The sequence below is a fragment of the Myxine glutinosa genome, chromosome 7 (assembly GCF_964187855.1).
Source record: "Myxine glutinosa chromosome 7, kmMyxGlut1.1, whole genome shotgun sequence".
NCBI lineage: Eukaryota > Metazoa > Chordata > Myxini > Myxiniformes > Myxinidae > Myxine > Myxine glutinosa.
The window spans coordinates 62,308,731-62,327,569 of record NC_136267.1 but is presented as its reverse complement, the minus strand read 5'-3'; the positions used below and the strand labels follow the sequence as shown (position 1 = coordinate 62,327,569).

General features: G+C 45.4%; 1 protein-coding gene across 1 annotated transcript in view; it reads right to left on the bottom strand.

The window, feature by feature from the left end:
• The window catches only part of GAD1 (glutamate decarboxylase 1), a 118,110-nt gene that overhangs the window by 73,382 nt on the left and 25,889 nt on the right, over positions 1-18,839 (bottom strand). The window contains exons 3-4 of the mRNA XM_068122444.2: positions 17,873-18,034; positions 13,269-13,511 (exon numbers count right to left, since the gene is read on the bottom strand). Of these exons, the coding sequence (XP_067978545.1) occupies positions 13,269-13,511; positions 17,873-18,034 (405 nt within the window). The remainder of the gene's footprint in view (positions 1-13,268; positions 13,512-17,872; positions 18,035-18,839) is intronic.

Here is an 18,839-nt window from a genome sequence, read left to right as displayed (position 1 = left end):
CAGGTCCTGGGTTAGTTTTGTAAATAAAGTAACGTCATTGTAAATAATGCTCCCCACCGTCAGTGTATAGTTTGAAGACCATTCCGCAATTCGGTTAGCTGTGGGCATGAGTCTGTTAGGTAGGGTGCAATGGAGCAGCGGGACATATTTATTTATGTTTTAAAACTGTCGCACTCAGGGTCAGGTTAAATGTAGAGGGAACTACACCTAAGTGTCACACTAAGTTAAAGTTATAGGCCCGGGACGTGCCTAAGAGGAGGAGGGTGCAGTGTTGTGGATATGAGGATTGTGTTTTTTTATTGTGTTTTTATTGTATAGTAAATTGTTGTAAAATATCGCCTTCCTGCCTCCAGTCTGTTGTATAAAGGTCAAAGGGCGTTCCGGTAGTTAATTCCATAAAGCATACATTGAAGGACACTATAATACCCTTGTTCAGTAGCTTATATCCTTATTATTTGTGTTAGGGTAAGGCTGTGCCTCCCATTAATTTAAATACTCCATTGCACCAAGTGAAATAAGAGTAGATCCCCTTTCATTTCATTTCAATGGCCAACTGCATTTTGGGCGGTTTTCTTCAACCACCATTGGCCACGAGGCAAGGTTGGGGAAGAAGGGCGGGTCTGGACCTGGTCATCAAGGGCGGAGCCAAAGGGCTGTGCCCACCAATCAGGGCCGAAGGAGCTCACCGATGGGCGTGTCCGGGAGGCCGGCGGCTTGATTTGCCTGCGGCGATATAAAAGAGCGCGCGCGGAAGCCGTGAAGGAGGTCCATGTCAAGAGTTGCGGCGAAGAGATCACCAAGAAGAGAGTTGAGTACGGGATCCCTGAAGAGAGCAGCTTGAGCCACCGCGGCTGCATCAGCAGCAGCTTGAGCCACCGAAACTGCAGCCACAGCAGCTTGGGGCCTGGACGGACGTTTTGAGCAGGACCGAAAAGGAACGGCGGCTGCCAAACGCGCCGATCGTGCTGCGGTATCCGTGGACCGGCCTCCCCCCTCCAAGCCATCCACCTCCGCCATTCCTATCATCATTCCCCGTGTGAGTCGTCTTCGTTTTTTCTGTCTTGGGGTATTAATTAAGCCAGTTTAGATAAGCTAGTATTTTCACTGTGTCACCTGCTTTTTCCATGTTCCCTGTATATAACCTTGACTGCTCCTTTTGCTTGTGTGTGTAAATAATAAATCCCGTTACTCTTCTGTACGTCTTCTTCTTCCTCTTTACATTCGGTCACTTTAGAGGTTTCCAAATTGAATATCTGTGGCGCGATCCGGCCAACGTTCGGGAATCGGGTTTAGTCGGGGAAAACTGTTCGGCCGCGGTGCCATCCGCTCGGCAAACAACATCCTTATCCGCGGACCGTAACAATATATATATATATTGTTACGGTAATAACACAATTGGTGTCCAAAATTTGGGCTAAATAAATTTAGTCCCAGGTTCGAATCCCAACTCCTGACACCAATTGTTACGGACGCGGTTTAGATGTTATTTACCGAGCGGTGGTATTGCCGCGACCGAACAGTTATTCCCCGACTAGACCCCGATTCCACCCAGACGTTGACCAAATCGCGCTATGCCAAATCAATGATAGAAAGGACACGACGACTGGGAAAGAGGAAACGACGCAAGGGGTACAGTTCTCAAGACCTCCGGAGGAGGGTATAATTACAGTGGTGGAGAAAAGGGGTAGATTACAAGGCAGTGAGGTAAAGACACAGAAGAGATGGGCACTTAATTACCGTCTTATCTTATCCCAGACAGACCACAGACAAACGGAACAAGGCTGACTTACACAGGGATTGATGGCAGGGAGGGACAGGTAGTTCGATGGCACAAGGTGCACCTTGGCTCGGGGACAGGATAAAGCACGGTCCAGAAGATGCGGGGAGGCCTCACAGCGCTCGGAGGTGGCGTCTTTCTTTCTCCAAGCTCAGCGCGCATCTGACGTCACCTCCCTCTCCCTGCGCATGCTCAGCGGGGAGTGACACGCCCTCGGCTGGTTGGCTCCGCCCCACTGGGGCCGGTCCGCCGCTTCCATTGGGTGCGGGGGTTACCGGGCTACGCCCTTGACGAGGAGCTGACAGGGAGCCCCTATTTGGTAACCCCGTCGAGCACATGTTCGATGGCGGCTCGTTGGGAAGGCCTGGTGCCCTCCCAACACCCCCTACCAACCAAGCCGGAGTGAGGACGCGCACTCCCTGCGCTCGTTGTCGTTGTTGTTGTTGTTGTTGTACTGTGAGGAAGAGCTGTGGGGAGGTATTGGGAGGTCCTAAACTTCCTAACGGTGCCATACAATCACATTCTGGTGCAACGAAGGGTCAGAATTAATGGAAACGAGTCCTTAACTGACATAGACTAAGAATAACTAGCAAGATGTCCTATAGTTGTCTTACATGAGATGCGGTGAACCTGGGCACGACATTTAATGGGGGAAATAGGGGGAGGTCGGGTCTACAGAGTGTTGTTTACAGAAAATGGGACTAGGGAATGGGGGATTGGGGATAGTTGGGAAGTATTGAGGAAATAGGGGAATATTTACAAGCGGATATGGATGGATGCAAATCCCATATCCGCAACAATATATACAGTATATGGGGAATGGTCCATATTATGGGGTTATACTAGTGATTACAAATACAATTTACAAGTACAACACAGCACAGTTCATACAATTCAATATATTTAAAGGAACGTGAATTATTTGGCTCCGCTCACTGTTGTTGACACAAAACCTGCTTTCACAAGCCTTTTGACTTTGAGCAGGCTCTGTTGAAGATAGATAAGATTCAAGAGGGAGTGAAGCAAGAACCGTGGTTGGAATTCAGTTGGAATTCAGCAAGGGCGGCACATTGCTTCACTAATAGGTTTTGTGCTGACAGTCTAATGATGTATAACTGCTTTCTGACCATACCATGCTTGCCTGACATTTAATCATGATCAGTATCTGGGTTTTTGCCTGTATATAAAGGCCACCCTCTCTATGCATAGTTAGACCATCTTGACGGCGCCACGATTGTTTACTCTGGCCTCGTCTTGATGCGCTCCATGGCCATGATTGGTTCCTCAATAAAATCTTATTACTTCTTGAAAGACGTGGACCTCGGATCGATTCTCCACATTTGGCAGCAGCGAGCAGAACCCAACACGGAAAGAGGACTGGAAGGGACGGACCCCGGAGGGATCGAGAGGAGAGGCCGGCACCCAATTTGATTAAGGAAAGCGTTTGTGCTGAAAGTTATCCCAAATTACATGCTCCACTCTTCACCCCGGGTTTGGTCCGTCTTTCCAGCGCCGTCCGTGCTTGGGCCACGAAAAAATTGTAAGTACGGGCGATTGGCCCGGAGTAACGAGATTATTGTTTAACCAAGGTTAGGGGTACGGTTGGCAAAAGAGGGGGGTTGTGAGGCCAGGCGGACACAGTGCGACGCCTTTAGGTCAAGATCATCCCAGGAAGGACAGCATAGAGAGAAATAGATGGGTAATAAATCAGGCAAGGAGGGCGAGCCCCTCAGGAAGCATGGGCTGAGCTAACAAAGACCCTGAGTGAGCCATGGTCGGAAGGGTAGGGGTGGGTCAGTCAAAGGAGGGGGGGTGTGAGGACCGGGAAGAGGGATCCCAGGACCAAGATCACTCCAATAAATCGGAGAACTGTCAAAAAAAAACCCTGAGTGAAGCATGGCCAGAGGAAGGAACGTTCAAATTGGCAGCCATCGAGGCTTTAGGTGACAAATTAGAGAAGGTTCACCAGAAAAAGCCAGGTGAGGTGCACTGAAAGGAATTCCTGTTGGTGGGATGAGGCCCGCACCAGAAGCAGGCAAGCTTGGCAGGTGTAGTGTTGGCCCAAAAGATGCCGATGGTCCAGGTGTCTGCAGCGCCTGAGCATCAGAGGCGGGCCAGGGAACTTACAATTAGGAAATTGAGTTGGATTGGGCACTAAAAAAAATTCAAATGAGTGTGGGAGAAGGGTTCCAGGTGAATGCAGAGGAGGTCTTCCCAATGAAGGAGGAAAAACCAGAGGAGGTTTTTCTCCACACTGAGAAACCAGGTATTGGTATTGTTGTATTGTTGTCGGTGTTGTTACAACAGGTGATTGTAACAGGTGTTGTATTGTTGTATCGTTGCAGGTGTTGTAGTGTTACTACAGGTGAATTGTAACAGGTGTTGTATTAACAGGTGGATGGAATTGATGAATTTGTCCACATCATGTTTGAATGAGAGAATGAGTCAGGACAAGGTTGAACAGAAGTGTCATCATTGAACTGCTGTAAAATAAGATCATCGCAGGATGGAATTAATGCTCGGGATGATGTGCGGTTCGCATGCTCCAGGATGCGACATATCAGCTAACTGGATGAGTGTGCCTGCTCGCCTCTGAGCTGTGCAGCCTCTGAGCTGTGCAGCTGTGTTCGGTACGCTCCGTTTAAATCTGTGCAGCCTGGGGTTTGACGCGGGGCGCGGGTGGATCCCTGCCGGGTAAGATAATTGCGTGAGACAATGCAGCAATCGTTTGGAGGGGGCGGAGTGCGGGGTTCGAATGAAGCTCTGAAATACGTTGTATCAATTTGCATGGCTCGGAATAAGGTTGTTAGTTTCAACATAATAGCAATAAAGGTACGTAATTAACATCAATCTAGCATTCGCGCAAGGTTTGAGAGATGCTCTGGTACATGTGGGTGGCGTGTACAGTGTACACTGTGCTGAGAACTTGTGCTGTGTGCGTACTGAGTGTAAATGCTGAGTTTGAGAAGACTGCATGCACTCGGCAGTCTCAGTTTGAGAAGTGCCGGGTGGCAGACGGTACTTATCGCTCCCATTAAGGTACAGCATAGCTGGATGGGATACCTTCATGGCGGTTCACCACTGATGGTATGAAATCGCATAATAACTGATATATATATATATATACAGTCGTGGCCAAAAATATTGGTTCCCTTGCATTCTTTTCAGATAATGCACCATTTCTTCCAGAAAATTGTTGAAATTTTAAAATCTTTTGGTTTCCACATTTGTATATCTTGGGTTTGCAGTGGAACAAAACAAAAAAGCTGAATAGATTACTAAATCTTAGCTTATTCCACACAGAAATCCTAAAATGGGCCGGACAATATTATTGGCACCTTTTAGAAGTGGTTAGAAATAATTAGATTTCAAGCAGGTGATTCTCCTTCACTTTGGAATTGAACTCACCTGTGGTGAGTTTCAGGTGCCTGCAGTATAAAAATCACTCATTCAACAAGTTTGAATAGAGAAAAGGAGCCATTATGCTGTTTTGTGTCACTGTATGTACCGCAATGAGCATGGAGAAAAGAAAGAAAACCAGAGAATTGTCTGAGAATGTCAGATACAAGATTGTAGCCAGGCATGGACAATCTCAAGGCTACAAATCCACCTCCAAAGACCTTGATGTTCCTGTGTCCACCATACGCAATGTTATCAGGAAGTTTAAGACCAATGACACTGTCGTCAACCTCCATAGACATGGCCACAAGAGAAAACTTGATCGAAGATTGCAGCAAAGGATTGTTCGAATGGTGGAGAAAGCACTTCAATCAACTGCCAAACAGATTCAAGCTGAACTTCAGACACAAGGTACGACAGTTTCAACTTGCAACATCCGTAGCCAACTCGATGAAAGGGGGTTCTATGGAGGACCCCAATGCTGAGAGAGAGAGAGAGAGAGACATAAGAAACCCTGACTGGAGTTTGCCAAAATACACATGAACAAGCCAAAATCCTTCTGGGAGAATGTCCTGTTGACAGATGAGACCAAATTAGAGCTTTTTGGTAAAGCCCATCATCTCTATGTTTATAGAAAACAAAAGGAAGCCTTCAAAGAAAATAACACCTACCCTACAGCCAAACATGGAGGAGGTTCAGTGATGTTTTGGGGTTGCTGTGCTGCCTCTGGCACTGGGTGCCTTGAATATGTGCATGGCATCATGAAATCAGGTGCTTACCAAGTCATTTTGGAGCGCAATGTTCCACCCAGTGTCAGAAAGCTGGGTCTCTGTTGAAGGTCATGGGTCTTGCAGCCGGACAATGACCCCAAACATACTTCAATAAATAGCACCGCAAGGCGGGCGTAACCACTCAGCCCATGCATGGTGGAAACCAATTTCAAGATGGCTGCCGTGGCGGACATATTGAAAATCGCAGCACGCCCATTTTCGAAAGGAACCTTCCTCTACTCAACCCCAACACACACTGCAAACATGGATTTAATCGGACAAGCCGTACTGCTCGAAATTGATGGAAACCAATTTCAAGATGGCTACCGTGGCGGCCATATTGAAAATCGCAGCGTGCCCATAAACCTTCCTCTAATTAACCCCAACACACACTGCAAAAATGGATTTAATCGGACAAGCCGTTCTGCTCGAAATTGACGGAAACCAATTTCAAGATGGCTGCCGTGGTGGCCATATTGAAAATCGCAGCGCGCCCATTTTCGAAAGGCACCTTCCTCTACTCAACCCCAACACACACTGCAAACATGGATTTAATCAGACAATCCGTACTGCTAGAAATTGACGGAAACCAATTTCAAGATGGCTACCGTGGCGGCCATATTGAAAATCGCAGCGCGCCCATTTCGAAAGGAACCTTCCTCTACCCAACCCCAACACACACTGCAAAAATGAATTTAATCGGACAAGTGTTACGTGCTCCTCTCCAAACCCCAGTCACGGTGTACCTCCGAGCCCCGAAAGGAGTCACGGCAGAAAGATGTGCTATTATGTGTGCCAATGACCAATGGTGAAACTACACCAATCAGTTGATACCAAAAACCAAGTATTGTATTAATATCACACAATAATAACAACTTGCACAAGTCCAATAAAATCTCAATTGCACAACAAACACCATATAATTCCTATGATGGTACCACCAGTTTCTTAACTCAATCACTCACGGTACTCCACGTGAGCAAAATGTAAGACCCCCAAAGTCACCGTCACGACACCAGGCCAAAGTCGATCCACGCTCCGGTGATCACACCAAAAAGGTCGTATTGAGACCTGAATCCAGGACGGCTGACAGTCGACGCTGCCGAAGAGCCGCTGGGTGAGGTCGGGCCGGCGTCGGTCAGGTAAAAGTTCACCCAAAAGTCGACTGGGAATTCACACCTTCGGTTCACCAGACAATGATGCTGACATGAACGAGCAGCAGTTCCCAAGTGGAGAACCGCGAATTCCCAATCGAAATCCACGACACACACGAGAACCAGGGTAATGGCTGGTGCGCGGTGAAATGGCTGGCGCGAGGTGAAATGGCGGACGGGCCCGTAATGGAGGCGTACCTGCTCTCCAACAATGATTCACTTTCGGAACCCATCGCAAAACCCGTCACGCAGGTTTATCTGCCACTGCGATAACGACTCTGTCACAGGAATCCCTTTCCCGGGGAAACCAATATTCGCTCGTGACCAACGTTCGCCAGCGTCCGCTCGATACCTCGAAGCCGATCGGCCTTTCTCTCCCGATCTCACTTGCCCCGCTTCAGCCTCCTCTTCTTCTTCTTCCGGTTTCTCCCGATCCATTTCGTTTTTCTTTTAAAACACAAATTTTTCCTTTTGAAGACAGTTATCTCCATTTCACTCAAACTATAACAATAATAGTATATGAAACTAAAGATGCTTCCAGTGGATGAAAACCACAAAGACGGAAGTGACGAATCCGTAACACAAGCCATTCTGCTCGAAATTGACAGAAACAAGTTTCAAGATGGCTGCCGTGGCGACCATATTGAAAATCTCAGGGCGCCCATTTTAGAAAGGAACCTTCTTCTTCTCAACCCTAACAAACACTGCAAAAATGGATTTAATCGGACAAGCCATTCTGCTCGAAATTGACAGAAACCAAAAGTTGACGGACGCCCGGATAGTTGCCGTGGCGGCCATATTGAAAATCGCAGCTCGCCCATTTTCGAAAGGAACCTTCCTCTACTCAACCCAAACACACACTGCAAAAATGGATTTAATCGGACAGGCCGTTCTGCTTGAAATTGACGGAAACCAAAAGTTGAAGGATGCCCGGACGCCCGTGACGACAATACCCCTCAGCTCAAATTGGGCTGAGGGGTGAAAAGCATCCAGGAATGGTTCAAGAGAAAATGCTGGACTGTTCTGAAGTGGCCAGCAATGAGTCCAGATCTAAATCCCATTGAGCACCTGTGGGGATATCTGAAAACAGCAGTTGGGAGAAGGCACCCTTCAAATCTGGGCAAACTGGAGCAGTTTGCACAAGAAGATTGGGTCAAACTGCCAGTAGAGAGGTGCAGGAAGCTCATTCATGGCTATAGGAAGCGATTGACTGTAGTTATTTTGTCCAAAGGTTGTGCTACTAAATATTAAGTCGAGGGTGTCAATAATTTTGTCAATGCAATTTCTTTTTATTTTCTGATTTAAAAGGATATGTTAAGTACTGAATCAAAAACAAAGGTTCTGTTATATTATCAGTGAAATAAAGAATTGTGGAGACCAAATACTTTTGTCAATTTCAACTTATATTTTAGAGAAAATTGTGAGTTATTTGAAAAAAGTGCAAGGGTGCCAATATTTTTGGCCACGACTGTATATATATATATATATATACATCTCATGGAAAGCCTTCCCAGAAGAGTGGAGGCTGTTATAGCAGCAAAGGGGAGACCAAGTCCATATTAATGCCCATGATTTTGGAATGAGATGTTCGATGTTTGAGTGTCCGCATACTTTTGGTCAGGTAGTGTATATATATACATACATCTATAAAGTTCTTTCTAACCACTGACTAACTGACTGATATTAATGTCCAGGTACCTTCTGGGTGACGTGGAAAGCTGAAATTTGGCATGCTGACAGACATCGAAGCCAGTACACCGGGATTAATCACAGACTCTTCGGAAAGCGTCCGTAATTTAAAGTTTACGTAAATACCATAAAAAGCGTCCTAAAAAAACCTCAATCAATATCTAGCATTTCAAAATTGTAATTTATATAACTGTAAACTGGGAAATAAACTTCTCAATGAAAATTTATGTAAAAACTGTAAACATTCGAATGGGTTGCTGGGCAACATGTTGAGATGGATCATATAATAGTAATAATATGTTCCCTTAATTACAAGGAACTTTTGACGCAGGAGGAGTGCTATTATTACCATTGTTGTTACTTGAGCCATTAGGGGCATTAGGGCCATTATTATTACCAATGGGCCATGAGGCCCATCGAAGCCTGTGCTATTATTACCAACCTATAGTTGTTTTGTCCGTGCTCTATCCATTTCATTGCCGAGCATCAAGCAAGGAATTATAAGTGGAAGACATACGTTAAGGGGCGACACTTATAAACCGAGGTCGAAAATGCACGCCCAAAGCATGCTGCACACGGCATATTGTACACCGCACATCGCACACTGCACACGTACACCACACACCGCACACGCATTCCCATATATGCTAAAAGCCACACACCCAGGATCCACCGAGCAATGCGCAATGGGCAAGGCTGTTTTATAGACAGTCATAATAATGGGAATTTGCCCCCCCCCCCCTTCCCATTATTTCCCCATGGTGGGGGTGGAGGGCTCAGCACTCAATATGAAATGCAATAACAATATGGAGCGATAAGTACGCCGTTGATTAGTCTAATTACGAGGCCTTGTTAATAGCGCCTGACGTTAAATTGCCATCAAAGTCCCCATCTGCTGTAAAGGTCCAGGAGTTTTTTTTACCCCACCCCTATCAACGCCTCTCACACCCCCCACCCCCGCCTCAGATCACCACATCAGATCGTCCATATCACAGAATTTACTCCTTTTCTTCTTCATCGCGCTCTTCATGCCCCACGAGAAGTCGCCATTTTTGTAAAAAAAAATAAAAATATCCAAGTTGTGAATCCGCTCGAGACTCTAATCGAATCCGACAATCGTTCGCTCCATCTCGCCCGATGTCTTCAAACCATTACGGAGATAATATGGTGCTCTGATTAATGGCCTGGAAGGGGTTTTAATTAACTTGTTTTTACGTGCTTTATATCGGAAATTTTTACATGCGAGTGTACAAGATTGTGATCACGTCCTGTAGAAGCCATTGTCATCGGTTAGACAGTTTGGTGATTACTGGCGCCATGTGCAGGACGTCATCGCATTGGGTTTCTGTGTCACGCCAAACGAGCACCCAGTGACGTCCTCTACAGTAGGTGAATATACCTGCGTGACACCTGCACGTTGTCATCACGCAGCTAGAGCCTCGACGTAACCAACACCGACCAACATGTGGGAGGTTCGTTTTCCCCGGGTGGTGTGCGCTGTCATTTCCGCCACGGGACCCCTTGATACAGCTTAAAAGGGACTGGGACGTGGAAGCCCCCTTTGCCTCGAGCCTCACCATATATAAGTACCGTGTTGAGAAGGCAAGCGAAGACCCCTTCCTTATGGACGGATTAATTCCTCGCAGAAATCACGGACACCCAGTGGTGTCGAAGTGGTTAGAGTGACTGATGTGAGTTTGGGAGGTCGGTGGTTCGATTCCCAGCCGAGTCATACCACAGACTTTAGAAATGGCTTCCTTGTTTAACCCTGAGCGTTTAAAAAGAATAGAGTATGGACAAACAACCATAGGTTGGCAAACATTGCACAGGTATAATGGGCCGAATGGTCTCCTCCTATGCTTAAGTTCTGTGTAAGGGAACGAAAAGGATTATATTTATTAACTACGGACGGGTTCATTCCCTTGGAATTGGCATCCTCCCACCGGGAGCGCCATACGGAGCGGAGCGCTATAAGATACACATTTACATCGAGACTTTTAGGGGCTCCTTCCACCCTGGACCTCAGGGGCTATGAATTAGTGTTAGCACCTAAAACCATTCCATGAACACACACCCTGAATACAAACACAAGATTTAACGCCTTCCATCAAGTGCATACAAGTCAACAAACAGACAAACAAACAAACAGACACACAACCAAACACTATGCAAACAAACAGGCACACAAACAGACACACAAACAAACAGTATGCAAACAAACAGACAAACAAACAGACACACAAACAGACACACAAACAAAACAATATGCAAACAAATAGACACACAAACAAACTATACACAAACAATACACAAACAGACAAACAAAGACACACAAACCAACAATACACAAACAGACACACAGACAGACACACAAACCGACAATACACAAACAATACACAAACAGACACAGAAACAGACACACAAACAGACACACAAACAAGCAAACCCAAAAACAAAAGAAACACACAGAGACACACAAACAAACAATATGCAAATAATCAGACACACAATTGACACACAAACAATACACAAACAAACAATGCAAAAACAAACAATACACAAACAATACATAAACAAACAGACACACAAACCGGAAATACACAAACACACACATGAACAAAGTATACACAAACAAAGAACACACAAATAAACAGACACTTATCAAATTCTAGTATGATAATTGTTTTGCAGGTGACATCATGATGTTCGCAAACTTGGCTTCGATGACATTGAAATGTTTTTAACTTTCATTTGCCTTAACATTTTACCAAATCATATATTTCCCACCAAAAACTGCAAATTCATCACAACCTTTGATCTTTTCTACCCCCATTAATCTCACTCGCCTAACCCAACGATCTTACTTGCAGGTAACTGTCGTTCCTCCCTCTCCTCTCTCTTCTCTTTTCCTGGTCATTAATTCCCTTGGGCGTTGTGTCTAACTGTAGCCCCACTGCCCCGAAGTCAGTTTGTTGCCTTTGTAACCTCCATCACCCAACTCCTCCATGAGTCTCTATCTCACTTAGAAACTAGAACAATGCGACTGTGTCACCAATATGCCTCCGCATAGTCCCACAATGGGTAGATGCCATCACTCTGCATATGTATAGGAAGGGGATCACGTTTGTGAAGTTTCGTGTTGATCAGATAAGGTTCGTTTTTCTATCCAAGATGGCTGCCAAACCACGTGACCTAAAACATCATCATTTTCAAACTATATGCAACAGTGCTGTTAGATGATATTTGTAAAATTTCACATCGATAGGGTGAGCGGTTTCAGAACTATAATTATTTTATATATTCCTTCAATCCAATATGGCTGCCAAACCATGTGACCACGATATCATAAATTTAATATCTCAATACAAATGGGTCCTTGATCATGTGCATGCAATTTCTGATTTTTAGGATAAAGAATTTGATTAAAACATTTTTGGCTGGTATACTACTTAACCTATGATGTCATCATTATCATCCTTTTGTTCCCCATTTTGAGTACTCGACAATGTGCCAAGTTTAATTTTTTTCCATTCAGCGGTTTCCGAGAAATATTTTTTCGATGATTTGCTTTTAATCCAAGATGGCTGCCATACCACGTGACCTATGATGTCAAAATTATCATAAAAACATTCTGCATGGGTGTCACTCCTACCCTGAAAGTTTCGGCTCAATTGGACATATGGTTGCTGAGAAAAACGAGGTTTAGCCCGTATGGACGGACGGACGGACGGACAACCCGAAAACATGATGCTTCCGGCGACTTTGTCGGTGGAGGCATAAAAAAATTAAGCAAAACGCAAATGCATCATGAAAAGTCTCCGCCTCGGTCTCATGGCCCACCACATATTATGCTGTGTTCCCAAAGATAATTTGGAGTAACTAAATCCTTGTATTGATCCATGAACAAATCTTTATCCATATTTGGGTTTTCACATTGACATGGAAATATTTAATATGGATTAGGCAGCAGGAACCGAATAGTTGGCATCAGTTGGCATCAGTTGGCATCAGTTGGCATCAACAGCAGTTGGCATCAAAAGCGGCATGCAGTCGATTATGTGACAACTGTCTTGCCTCTCCGATTTTCCACAGACAACACCCTCAAATGACAACTTACACCAGACCTATGATTACACCAGACTTACACCAGACTTACACCAGACCAGACCTGCCGTATCCACACAGCTTTAATCAATACCACTAATCTGTATTACCAATCCCTGGTCCCAGAGGATTAGCAAGGCAGGAGGTACCATGCTGACTTCCATTCACACACTCAGCCCTGGATACTTCCGATTTAGTCCTTTCTGTGTGAACTCAGCACAATTTCCTGGCTCAGTAAGTACATCAGTGCGGCGAGGAGCTGTCAAAAAGCTTCCACCACCTCTGAAGGAATTGTTCCCACACAGGTGAAGCATTATGCCAAGGGAAAAGTTATAGACCCACCCTCAGACATATCCACACGAGGCATCAACATACCAGTCTTTATGCCGTACTTCAGTGTGTCGCGACAATCGACAAGAATCTGCTCGAGAGACTCAGGCATGTCTGGTAGTTCCAGACTGAAGCCCTCAATGCCTTCGAGGAGTTGATGTGGATGATGGAAGTCTAAAACCTTTCCCGAGCGGTCAAAAGTCTTCCTGATGTAACTCAGCAGGATATCTGCAACCTCCATGAGGAACTCGATTGTGATCTCCTCGCCATTCTTGTTTGGCAGAAGGTCTATACATCAGACGTGGGACGGCACACGCATATCAGGGTAAGTCAAACCTATCATGTAATGATCAATGGTGACACACAATTTAAAAAAAAAAGGTTTGTGGTTTCAATAAATGGCGGCAGAAAGTGTCTCCTTTCGGGAAAGATGAGATCATACAACGTGTAATACATGAGGCCTTCAATAGCTTATAGCCTTATACGAATGACATATTTGTGATGGCAAGCCCAGTAATGCCAAAGTTTACGATTATTTTTCAATACATACAAGTAAAAGTATGAAACATGAGAAAAGTAAGAAAAATGTTATATACATGTAATTATATATAGTCACACTTTGCAAAAAAAAAAACTTGTTCGTTCTTATAACTTTTTGAACACACCAACTATCTACCATAGGCATTTTACCACAAGTATCGAGTATTTTACCACATTTTACCCAAGTATCTTCCACAAGGACACAATGTCAGTTTGTGTGTTTGTGCAGATGTCTGTCCTCCTTCATAAGGGTAGGTTTTAAAGGCCAAACTTTTAACACAAATGTGTGTTCACTCCGGCCTATTTTTGAGGATAACAACAACACAACAACATGCATTTTAAGTCCATTTTCCCTGCTAGAGCGGGGGTTAGCCTTGCGGTCCCCATGACAATCTTCTCCATTTTGCCATATTTTCTGCATCTCTCCTTGTTAACCCCCTTGCCCGCATTTCTTCTTCCACCATCTTTAGCCAAGTCTTTCTCGGTCTTCCCCGTCCTCTACTTCCTTCTACATTCATTTCCATCACTCTTCTCAATCAGTCACTTTCATCCTTCCTCAACACATGACCAAACCATCTCAACCTGTTCCTCTTCACAGCATCAATCACAGGCTCTATTCCCACCATCTTTCGCAATTTATCATTTGTCTTCCTCTCTCTCTCAACGATACTCCGCACATCCACCGAACCATTCGCATTTCCACCCTTTCCAGCCTTCGTTGCTGCTCTACATTCATTACCCATGTCTCGCTCCCATAAATCATAACACTTCTCATACATGCAGCATACATCTTTCCCTTCAGCTTCAACGACACTCCCCTCCTCATCAGCACGCCACTCAGTTCCCGAAACTTATTCCATGCACATCTCACTCCAGCAACCGTTGCCGAGTCTGATCCATCTTCTCCATTCAGCATGTCTCCGAGGTAGCAAAATGTTTTCACACCTTCCAGCTTCACGCCGTCTCCAAGATCCAACTCAACATTTCTTCCATCTGCAGCTCCCTCTGTGCACACCTGGCATTTGAATGTAGCTGCCACACTGGTTAATGACCCTCTCAGACCACTACATTTTTGATGAACCCACTCAGCGCACATTGTACATTGAATGGAGTTCTGCACACAGCACATGGCATCTTCCCAGTTCTTTCCACCTCACCACATGCTTTAACACTTGCCATCACCTTTGTTTTTCCGATATTCACCTTCAGACCTTTTGTCTCCATACATTCCTTCCACTTGTTCATCTTTTCCTTCAGTCCATCCATACTTTCCGCAATCAACACCAGATCATCTGCATACAACAAATCCCATGGTAAACCCACCTTTACGTTCTGAGCCAGCACCTCCATCACAGCTACAAATAGTAGTGGACTTAGTACCGACCCCTGATGCACTCCCACCTTTACCTCGAACTCACCACTGTTCCCGTCCTTCGTCCTTACAGCTGTGCACGCTCTTTTGTACATTGCCATCACTACTCTGATCAATCATTCCTCCACTCCTAACTTCCTCAATGCCCATGTCAATACTTCGTGTGGAACCCTATCGAATGCTTTCTCCAGATCAACAAACCCAAGAAACAACTTCTTCCTCTTCTCCATGTACTTCTTCTGCAACTGCCTCACAATAAAGAGCGCGTCTGTCGTTCCTCTTCCTGGCATCAATCCAAACTGCATTTCGTCGATCTTCACCTTCTTCCTTATCCTCCTCTCCAACACCCTTTCCAATACCTTCATTCCATGCTCCAATAACTTTATCGCTCGGTACGAGCCACACTCCAGAGGGTCACCTTTCCCCTTGTATAGAGGGACGAGGGTACTCAGTTCCCAATCCACTGGAATGCGGCCTTCTTTCACCACCAGATTACAGATCTCTGTCATTCTCTTCACACCCCAACTTCCTGCTGCCTTCAACATATCTCCCACAACTCCCGTCGGCCCTCCCGCTTTTCTACTCTTCATTGCTTTTATCGCTTCCTCAACTTCCTTCTCAGCTATCTTCTCTGCCAGTCCTAAAACTGGGTTACTCTCTATATTGCCATCCCATTCATTCTCTGTATTCAACAGCATTTCCATATATCTTTTCCATCTTCCTTTAATTCCATCTGGGTCCACAACGATTTGTCCCACTTCATCCTTCAAGCAACTCACCCCCATCACATCACACCTCTCTTTCGCTGTCTGCTTTGCAATCCTGACTACCGCTCTCTGACCCTCTTCCGAATCCAAGTGTTCTCCAAACATTTTCCTACATGCCTCCTGCGCCTTTGCTACCTCTTTCTTTGCAGCCTTCTTGGCTGCCTTATAAGGGTGCCAATAAGTGCAAGGGTGCCAATATTTTTGGCCACGACTGAAATATTACACTTGTCAGTCTCTCTATACCTCTGTCACATACACTACATGACCAAAAGAATGTGGACACCCGAACGTCAAACATCTCATTCCAAAATCATGGGCATTAATATGTAGTTGGTCCCCCCCTTTTCTGCTATAACAGCCTCCACTCTTCTGGGAAGGCTTTCCACTAGATGTCGGAACATTGCTGTGGGGATTTGCTTCCATTCAGCCACAAGAACATAAGTGAGGTCAGGCAGTGATGTTGGGCGATTAGGCCTGGCTCGCATTCGGCGTTTCAATTCATCCCAAAGGTGTTCGCTGGGGTTGAGGTCAGGGCACTGTGCAGGCCAGTCAAGTTCTTCCACACCGATCTCGACAAACCATTTCTGTATGGACCTCGCTTTGTGCACAGAGGCATTGTTATGCTGAAACAGGAAAGGGCCTTCTCCAAACTGTTGTCACAAAGTAGGAAGCACACAATCTTCTAGAATGTCATTGAATGCTGTAGCGTTAAGATTTCCCTTCACTGGAACCAAGGGGCCTAGCCCGAACCATGAAAAACAGCCCCAGACTATTATTCCTCCTCCACCAAACTCTACAGTTGGCACTATGCATTCGGGTATGTAGCGTTCTCCTGCCATCCGCCAAACCCGGACTGCCGGATGGTGAAGCGTGATTCATCATTCAAGAGAACGCGTTTCCACTGTTCCAGAGTCCAATGGCAGCGAGCTTTACACCACTCCATGCGACGCTTGGCATTGCGCATGGTGATCTTAGGCTTGTGTGCGTCTGCTCGGCATGGAAACCCATTTCAAGAAGCTCCCGACGAACAGTTATTGTGCTGACGTTGCTTCCGGAGGAGGTTTGGAACTCGGTAGTGAGTGTTGCAACTGAGGACAGGCGATTTTTACGCGCTACGCACTTCAGCACTCGGCAGTACCGTTCTATGAGCTTGTGTGGCCTACAAATTTGCGGCTGAGCAGTTGTTGCTCCTAGACGTTTCCACTTCACAATAACAGCACTTATAGTTGACCAGGGCAGCTCTAGCAGGGCAGAAATTTGAGGAACTGACTTGTTGGAAAGGTGGCATCCTATGATGGTGCCACGTTGAAAGTCAATGAGCTCTTCAGTATGGCCCATTCTACTGCCAATGTTTGTCTATGGAGATTGCATGGCTGTGTGCTTGATTATATATACCTGTCAGCAATGGGTGTAGCTGAAACAGCCGAATCCACTAATTAGAAGGGGTGTCCGCATACTTTTGGTCATGTAGTGTATCATGAGATGAGGGAATCTTGCCACCTAAGAGTGTCAATTCGACAACATTTCTGCAGGACATATCTCGTGAAATTGTGAATTTGGACCTGAAGGTAGTTTGGATAATTGTTCTCATGAGACATATTCACTGCTACTGAGATTGTGAATGGTGAAAAATGAGAAGTTAGGAAAGCAGGTTATGAAGAGGTAGGAGTAGATGAGGTTGGTAATGGCAAAGTAATCTGGTGAATAGGAGAGGGGATTGAAGCCTTGAGGTGAATGGGGTTGAGGACTTGGGGTTGGGACCACAAGGACCGCAATGTCAGGATCTCTTCTTCAAAGTAGCAATAAGTCATCACAGTGTAATAACTTATTAAGATGTCTGCTATAATAAGTTACCATAATGTACAGTATATTCACAACGTTACAAATATGGTGCTTTATTGAAAGGTGTAAACGATGTACGGAGGTACAAAGGGCTGTGGACCGCTAGCTTGCGGATGTGCAAGACGTACCACGAGCATACAAAGTGCTGAAGTCGAGCTCTGGGCGCACAGGCTTTTGGTCTTGCTCCCCTGACGGGCTTCCTGGTCCGGGTTGTTTATTTAGAGAACCAACCATGCCTGAATGGTCATCTCCTCCATTGGAATTGCTGTTCGTGTTGCGCTGCAAAAAGCCTGCATGAAGACAAGCAACAAAACCAGTCGTATTTTCATTTAGAATCTTACTAAGCATCATCGATATCCAGTCATCCAGATACCAAATAAACAGGTGAATACTCATGAGGGTGTTTCGATCGGCCAATCACTGTTCTGTTCCTCCAACAATTTTCACTAACACAACACTTTTGCAATGACATAATCCACCCCAGATTGCTCAGCGTGCATGCGCAGAAACACCTAGTAACAAAGTAAATCATGGCGGCCTGGACATATTTCATGCCTCCCAGATAAGGATTGCAGAATGAAACGACTAAAAAAACTTTAAAAGAAGCCAAAAGTACTTGGAAGCATACCTGCGAGAAAGGGGTGTGCCCCTGCACAACAAAATAGTTGAAGAACATCCTGATCAACTCGGCCAAAAAGTTCACATGTTGTGGTCTGTACTGCAAAAACTACCGACGATATTGTCTTTTTTTCAATGATAGCTTCGAGGGATGAGTATTCCCATCTGAGCTATCTTATCTGGGTTTGCTGTGAACTGTTGTCCTGGTATTTCGCAGACATGGTGAGGCATCAATGTTTGTGCCGTTCCTTGGATGGACGTTAAAATGGGGGTCCCAACTGCCAGCACTGGTCGTTGATGAACGTTAAATCCCCGTGGTGTCCTTCATGAAGAATAGGTGAATTATCACCTGCATCTTAAACAAATTAGTAATTCCAGCTATAACCTATATGGGGCACTGCATCAGCATCACAGCAGCTCCCCCAACCAATGATGCTACCCGCAAACTTGTGCTGCATACAAAAGCAGAAATAACTA